Raw genomic sequence first — 8547 nt, forward strand, 5'->3', positions numbered from 1 at the left:
CGGGCATGCAGCATGGGAGCCAATTGAGCAGACACAGAGTATGGCAGCTGGGACATTCGGCGACCCACCTGGGACATCTGCCGGCTCACCTGAGACATATTAGTACCTGGGACAGGGGACCGTAATTCTATTATATGTCCCAGGTAAACTGGGACGTCTGGCCACTGTAGTAAAAGTAGAGAACAGGTTTAAAGTGTACCTGAGATGGGCAGGAAAGAAAAAAAATATACATACCTGGGGCTTCCTCCAGCCCCCTCCAGGCTGATCGCTTTCTCGCCGTCCTCCTGCACCATCTGGATCTTCGGCAATCTGACCTGCACAGTCCTCCATCTGGGGCCAGTCAATGCAGGCCGGCTGCGCGTGCTCCCGTGGTTGAGAGCGTTCTGCTCCTGCACAGTAGTGCTGCACAGGCACAGAACGAGGATTTTGCGGGTGAATTGTTGAAGATCCAGATGGCACAGGAGGACGGCGAGGGAGCGATTAGCCGGGAGGGCGCTGGAGGAAGCCCCAGGTATGTACATTATTGTCTTTCCTGACAATCTCAGGTTCCCTTTAACTTTGGGAAACTGACAGCAGTCTACCTGGGATATTTATTTACTTTCCAACCTTTGCTATAAAACAACATTCAAAATGATTTAGTTTCTGAAGCAGCAAACGCACTTGTAACACCAAAAAACAGAAACAAAAAAAAAAAACCCCAAAGAAATTCCAAGCCTTCATCTCCCAATGTGGATGTCAATATTATTCTTCTATGATGACATTATTCTTGCACCAGGGTCCAGCTTGAAGTCGAAACGTCTGTAAAATGATCATTATAAATTTCTGCGGACAAATTACATCTTGGAATAGATTTAAATGACCTATTTTCCTGCAAGATGCTGAAAAGCCCAGGATTTATATTTGTTGGCTGAAACAATAGTCACAACAATATGAACGCCTGGTGTGCAGCTCCTTCTATTGCTGCTCCGAGGATGATGAGTTAAATACACAATGTGGAAGGAAAGAGAGAACATGAGTGTTAGCTGCCAGAGACAAGTGTGCCAAGAAGATTCTGTGTTCCAGTCCCACACTAATGTAGACTGACATCTCCCCCAGGAATAAACCGAGGATATAAGAGAGAAACCAGAGCGCCCCAGCAATTCCTGCAGAACAAGCACAGAGCACAGCACACTGCTTCTTCATAGACCTTACAAACTGTGGTAAGTTACTTGCAACCTTTTACACACAATTATGAAAGACAAATCTTGATGAATACCAAGGACTGTTCACAATGCATTGTATTAAAATTGGCCTAAATATTGTAGATTTATTTAAGCAGGTTTTCTTCAAGGATCATACTTATTTCCGTCCGTTTCAACGATAATTGTAGTTAGTCTATGGGCAGCATAGTGGCGCTTGCAGAGCTGGGTCCCAGGTTCAAATCCCAGCCAGGGAACTATCTGCAAGGAGTTTGTATGTTCTCCCTGTGTCTGTGTGGGTTTCCTCCAAGCACTCTGGTTTCTCCCACATCCCAAAAAACATACAAATAAGTTAATTGACTTGCTCCTAAGTTGGCCCTAGACCACAATGGACATATGACAATGATAGGGATTAGATTGTGAGCTCCTCTGAGGGATAGTTTTTGACATGACTATATACTCTGCACAGTGCTGCGGAAGATCATCTCAGTGCTATATAAATGATAAAAATAATAATGTCCGTTGCTCTGGAGCTAGCAGGCACATTATGGGTTGTGCAATTAATGCTTCCATGTAAACCTAATAACACAGTCAATTTGCTTTGACGCACATCTGAGATCTGACTTTAATAACAGAAGGTATCCAGAAATACAGCGGACATCAGTTCACTGTGCAGATCTGATCTGACTAGATTAGCTGCCTGCTTGTTTCAGACATGTGATTCAGACACGATTACAGCCAAAGAGATCAGCAGAACTGCTAGGCAACTAGTTTGTTTAAAGGAAAATAAATATGACAGCTTCTAAATCCTTCACTCTTCAGGTTTCCTTTAAGATTAAAAATATATGCACAGTGAAATGCAATAGCTAACATATTCTTGGAGTACAATGGTCAGACTGTCATATTAGGGTTTCATTCAAATTATAATATAAAGAAGCTGAATATTTTAAACCTACTTTCTCCAGTTTCCATGACAATCAAACTGATTTTATAGATGGATGAAAAAAAGTGGTTACTCTCAGCAACCCGAGAAAGTCCTCATTTTATTTAACCACTTTAATAGTTAACACCCGATTTTTTTGCTCTTGGCAGCTGTTCCAATTTTGCCTCAGGCTTACAGCTTGTCTGGAAGGAATTGCTATTCTCGAACTTGGCAAATCTGCCTACGAAGCATCATTTGATGAAAATGCACGTTGGGAGAATGTTGTACATGAGGTCCTTTTTGCAAGATTATTAAGCCTACCTTGCTAATTCAACTCAAGCTGATAAAATAAATTTATTTCCTGCCTCAAAATTCTGCATATAGATGCACGCAAGTTGAAGTATAGACAACAATTATAAAAATGCTTAATGCTAAATAAATATTACAATGTCAGTGTTATTATGTATGTAAAATGTCTTGTTCTCCCAATGTTATAAACATAATACTGTACAATAAAAAGATGACGATAGTTTATTAATCAGAATTCTAACTACATAAACTCAGCAGCAGCTGCACAATGCCACAGTGCAAAGTCAAGTAATCCACAGCAATAAAGAAGTCTTGAGGTGACCTTGCCCTGATACACAGAAACTGATATGCAGACAATTAATCATTGCAATTCACCTCCCAATCAGTAATGATCTGGATGGGAATGCCAAATCAATGTGGGCACATGTGCAGTGACTTGTTCAGTTATACACACAGTACGACGTAGGTATAATCAGTATAATCCCTCAGCTACCAACCAAAGAGTCATTGATCAGTTGTTTGCAATGGGTCTGCAACCAAATTAACAATCTGATCATTTCATTAGATCAGTGATCAAATTGGAAGTAGAAATTAGCCTGTGTGTAGGCCTAATTCAGAGCATATTAGATACAATTTTGGTGCCCAGAAAAGCCAATAGTAGAATATTGGTAAATTTACAGATATTCTACTATTAAAGTGGAAAAAACAATAGTAAAATATTGGTATGAAGTACTGATATACTACAGCTAAACCTAAGCCTATTCTCACACTGAACCCTCCCACTACTGCTGCATAAACGTAACCACCCCTGATGCCTAACCTTAACTACCTACCCACCCCCCCACGTGTGCGGCTAACCTTAATCTTCCAACCCCCGCCACAGCTAACCTTTATCCACCTACCCTCCCCCACGGCTAACTTTAATCTTCCTACTCCCTGTGGCTGTCTGGCTGACCTTAATCTTTTTATCCCACATGGAAAACCCTAATGTTCCTAACCCTCGCGGCTAACCTTAACCATCCCCGGCACCACAATAAACCCCCTACAAACAGCTCCGACTCCCGATATTTATCGAGTACCACTGCTGTCCAAATTTCCCCTTCTTACCAATACTTCAATGGCCCCTTATGGCATAGATTTAACACAATGTAAACATGTCCCTGTTGTCCATCTGTTGCAGGTCCAGTGTGGCTGTGTGCCATGCATTTGATGAATAGCTTTGCATCCTGCTGTCCATTAAAATGTGCATTGCTGTATGGTAACACATTGCTGTATTATAACACAGCAGGCAGAAATGCAACTGACGTGTAAAAAGCACTTTTCCAGCTGTTTTCTTTATTAGTTGTCATTCTGCCCTGCACAAGTCACATGTACTTGCTGATGCTGGAAATGTCCAGTTCCCATGACCTCTTGCCTGTAAGCGCTTGCTTTTATGACGCTGTTGCAGCTGGAGGGATTTATTCAATTGGATGTATTTTACGTTCTTATTATATTGTTTATATATCGTATCTAATATTATTTTGCAGAGGAACCTGTTGGCTCTTTTGTGGATAAAGACTACGCACCTGGCACCATCCACAAAGGGAGGCATTCTACAAAAACATTTCTATTCTGGTTATCCCTAAATGAGGAATTAGAAAATATGATTGTAAACCTGACCAGCAACTTAACTTCCAACTCATCATTGTGCTTCAATCATACTTTTGAGGACTATCAGCTGGAGTTGCTTCCTGTATTTTACGCCTTCATTTTTATATTTGGTATCATAGGAAACAGTCTGGTGATTATGGTACTGTGTGTCCAAGGGGACCTGAAGGCCGTGGCAAGGATTTACATCTTCAACTTGGCTTTGGCCGACTTACTATGTATAATAATGCTGCCCTTCTGGGCTACATACTATGCTTATGGATTAAGTTGGATCTTCGGTTCAGTAATGTGTAAAATTTCAAGTTCTCTTATAAATTTGAATTTATTTGCAAGCATCTTCTTCATCACTTGCATGAGCATAGACCGCTACATGGCCATTGTGTACCCTCTACAATCAGAGAGGAGAACATTGAACCAGGCTGTGATTGTGGCGCTCTCTGTTTGGGTGTTAGCCATTGTGTTTACTCTTCCTACGTTCCATTTTAGAAACACCTACTATATCAAAGATCTTGATGTCCATGCATGTGTAATGGACTTTCCCCAGCAAGCATACTCCAAGTGGTGCATAACCATGTCTTTGATAAAGGTTGTTTTTGGGTTCTGTTTTCCCGTAACAGTCATCATCACCTGCTACCTGATGATTGGATTACATCTCAAAAAATCTCAAGGCTCCGTGCTCAACAAACAGAGCAGAGATCGGGTCCTCAAAATCGTCACGGCCATTGTGGTTTGCTTTATAATCTGCTGGCTACCATTCCATGTAGTGACCTTCCTTGATGTTCTTACAAGATTAAAGGTTATCCAAGACTGCAGAACAGTGATGCTCGTAGAGGCTGCCCTGCCAATAAGCCTCTGCCTGGGCTTTTCCAATAGTTGCCTTAACCCTCTATTATATTGCTTTGTTGGGAACCAATTTCGAGAGAATTTCAGACATGTTATTGGTAGTATAAAACTTCTACACAACACAAATAGCCAGGAGAACTCTTCACGAAAGGGAAGTGACTCCAGAGAGCCTGAACCATGTAGAGCTAATGCAAGATCATCAGTATGACCCAACGACTTTCTGTACAATTTTACTTTTTTTGCTGTGCCTATCATGATTTTCCCACATATTGTCAGTGGGTACTGTTTTATGAGCCATGCTGACATTCATCTGGTATTAGGACTTTTGTCCTAAATGGGTAAAAGCTTCAAGAAAAACTAAGAACAGAAGTGCAAAGCAAGCAGAAAGTTTGTTGGAGCAATGAGAAGAGTCACATGGTCATATGGTCAGCTGAGCACCCACTGGAAACATGGACAGAAAGATGGGATCCTTACCTCAGAAAGTAGAAGCTGATTCATTAGTATTCATCAGTCACATTCCAAAGTGGCTCATCATAACGATATCTGGACAATAGCTGTTTATATTAGGATAAGAGGCAAACCTACTGAGTATAGAAAGCCTTCTCTTTCTAGTTGAGGTGTTCCTGTACAATGGTTTGTTGAAGGAGGCTCTACTAGGTTAACTATACACTATATTGCCTGCCAAAAAAAGATTTGTCTTACTTTTGGACTAAATTTAATAATGGCCCTGCTGGGAAGATTTCTTATCACTATTTTCAGTTTTCTTCACTATTGTTTTTGTTATTTTGCCTGCATGAGAGCCACTATGTTTGCTGATGATGTCACACTATGCACAGATCAGGGATAATTAATAGTATTAGTCTGCTCTGCACAATCACCTCAGCTTAGCATCTGAAGGCTAACACTCACAAAGAATCATATTCTTGTTGTTTATTTGTTAATACGAGAGATGCATCAGTCCATCCTGGAGAAGTCTGCTGTAAACAAAACATAAACCATAACTACTGATTAATTTTTGCACTGGAACACGCTTATCTGGATTCTGGGCTTCTGTGTATTTAGTCTATTATCTTATTTGAAAACTTTTTTTTTTTCCTGAACAATTATGCACTTTCGTTCTAAAACCTTTCCCCACTCACTTTACCTCCAAAGGCATGCAAAAAGATCACCTGGAAATGTGGGCATCCAAAATATCGGATAGAAAAATGTTGGTAAATTTAATGATGTTCTACTATTATGAAACGCAATTTACAATAGTGTAATATTAGTAAACTATACCAATATTCTACTACAGCTAAATCTAACGCTATTCTCACTCCGAACCCTCCCTCTACTGATGCCTAACCCTAACCACTGCTCCTCAAATGCCTAACCTTAACCACTTCTCTGGAAGCCTAACCTTAACCATCACCCTCCGATGCCTAACCTTAACGGCCCCTACAATGCCTAATCTTGCCCACCCCCCACGATGCTTAACCTTAACCACCTCCCACATGCCTAAACTTACCTGTCCCCAAAGTCTAACCATAACCACCCCTCCCTGCAAACCTAACCTTAAAGCGGACCCAAACCAAACATTTTTTTAATTCAAAATATTTAGTTGCACCACTCTGATACATACAAAGATAAATAAACACTCCTTTAAGCCTATGAGCATTTCAGTGCATGCTTTTCACCCTTCTCTTTTCATAGCTAGGGTTATACAGGTGGCAGCCATTAGCAATTCCTCCTTTGCTGGACACCATCTACTCCACCAGTTTGCCGGATTATTTGCCGGCAATATGAAAGGAAGGGGAGGGGTTCCTCCAATAAATGTAAAATTGTTTATATTTGTCATCATGCAGCTGAAAAAAGGCTGCTATTTATTGTTATAATTTAGAAAATAGATTTTATTTTTGAAATCTTGTATTTTTAGTTTGGGTCCACTTTAACCTTTCCCCTGATGCCTAACTTTAACCATACCCCCTACTTGCCTTTGGTGCCCAAATTTCCATCTATAAATAGTATTTGTATGGGTGCCTAACTGCCTATGGCAGCGGGATACAAGATTCCCACACAGGACAACGTTTTGGGCCTGTCGGCTTTGTCAAGAGCACTTGACAAAGGGCGATAGGCCCAAAACTTTGTGCTGGTCTTTTATTTTGTATCACCGCAACTAAAAATGCAATAAAAGAAGTTGGATATATATCCTTGGAGGGTGGAGTCCTGTGTGGGAATCCTGTATCTGGTTGGACTATTAAATAAAAGGCTTTATGGACCTCTTAATTCACTAGGACTCCCCGCTATCTATAGACATTTATCCCTGAAGCTGGTGGACACTTGGTTTGCCTATGGCAGCGCCCAAACTTCCACTGCTCTCTGGCACTCAAATTTTGTGCTTTGCTCCAAAGTCCTGGCTTGCTGACCAGAGGTTAAAGATTGAATAAGCTAACAGAAATACTGTATTGAAATAAATATCACAGGGAAATAGGAAGAATGACTTTATACCACACAGTCAGTCACAATAACCTAATTATAGTAATATTGCAACCTGCTCAGCCATTTAGACAACAGACAGATATTGGGTACATCTAAAATGTTAACTAAAGAACTCCATGCATCTGTTCTTCTTTATTTTTGCTTACATTGTGTCCATTATACCCTCTACGCCTTTCTCTTTCCACTTAGTCTCAGCTGTGTTTTTATTGGTAGAGAAATACCTGGCATGGAGACAGACCAACGAAAAGATAAAAACTCTAAAAATAAACAGGCAGATAAAAGTGAAGTGTTTTTCCATGTCCATATGAATATTGGCCTATGCATGCCACCCTGCATACTTTACTAAATAGTTTACTTTTCTTCCCCTTTGTGTTTTTAGACTATGGGGTCAGGGCTGTGTTTATTGCACAGGTGGTCAATAAGACAAGGTTGCAAAAAAGAACTACAGTGAAATTAAAACGAGGGCTGTTTTTAGGATTAAAGTATCTGCGATTAATCTTCATAAATGACTTATTTCTCTAACCCCACATCCATCTCAAACATTACATTATTGTTTGTGCTGGTTATTATAAGATACTGTGAATACTCTTATACACACCTACCAACTATCTGTCCAACTATCTGCCAAACTTGTCTGTTAAGCCCCATTCACATGCTCAACAGCGGTCTTTTATGCAGACAGCTTTTGTTGTGAAACAAGTTGAAACAACTAAAAAAAAGTCGTGCTATTGTTCAAAAAGCTGATAAGACTGATAAGAAGTCAATCCGATTGGATTGACTTCTTATCAGTCTTATCAGCTGTTTGAACAATAGTAAAACACTTTTTTTTAGATGTTTCAACTTGTTTCACAACAAAAGTTGTATGGGGCTTAACAGACAAGTTTGGCAGATAGTTGGACAGATAGTTGGTAGGTGTGTATGAACCTTTAGTGTGCCCTTACGGCCTGTGGGTAGGCTGGCCCATTCTTATAATTCCCATCCCTGTCTGAGCTAGCATGCTGTGTCATCTTGGAGCCCCTTGGACATGTCATACATAGCATGCTGTGTATACCGTGTCTGGGGACAGGAAATATCATGTAACACACAATGGTATTGATAGAGCAGAGTGGTCAGTACATGCAGATAGGCAACCAGTGCAGAGATAAATCATACACCACCATCAGATAATGC

General features: G+C 40.5%; 1 protein-coding gene across 1 annotated transcript; it reads left to right on the forward strand.

Annotated features, from left to right (window-relative positions):
- Positions 1–1138: 1138 nt before the first annotated feature.
- AGTR2 (angiotensin II receptor type 2) lies at positions 1139–8075 on the forward strand. Its single transcript, XM_068250920.1, has 2 exons — positions 1139–1199; positions 3936–8075. The coding sequence occupies exon 2, from the start codon at positions 4052–4054 to the stop codon at positions 5105–5107; it is 1056 nt and encodes a 351-aa protein (XP_068107021.1). The 5' UTR covers positions 1139–1199; positions 3936–4051; the 3' UTR covers positions 5108–8075.
- Positions 8076–8547: the final 472 nt, after the last annotated feature.

The sequence above is a fragment of the Hyperolius riggenbachi genome, chromosome 8, assembly GCF_040937935.1.
Source record: "Hyperolius riggenbachi isolate aHypRig1 chromosome 8, aHypRig1.pri, whole genome shotgun sequence".
Lineage (NCBI taxonomy): Eukaryota > Metazoa > Chordata > Amphibia > Anura > Hyperoliidae > Hyperolius > Hyperolius riggenbachi.

What these genes read in the sequence shown, in the direction of transcription:
- AGTR2 (XM_068250920.1), top strand. Translation starts at nt 4,052, where the DNA reads ATGATTGTAAACCTGACCAGCAACTTAACTTCCAACTCATCATTGTGC.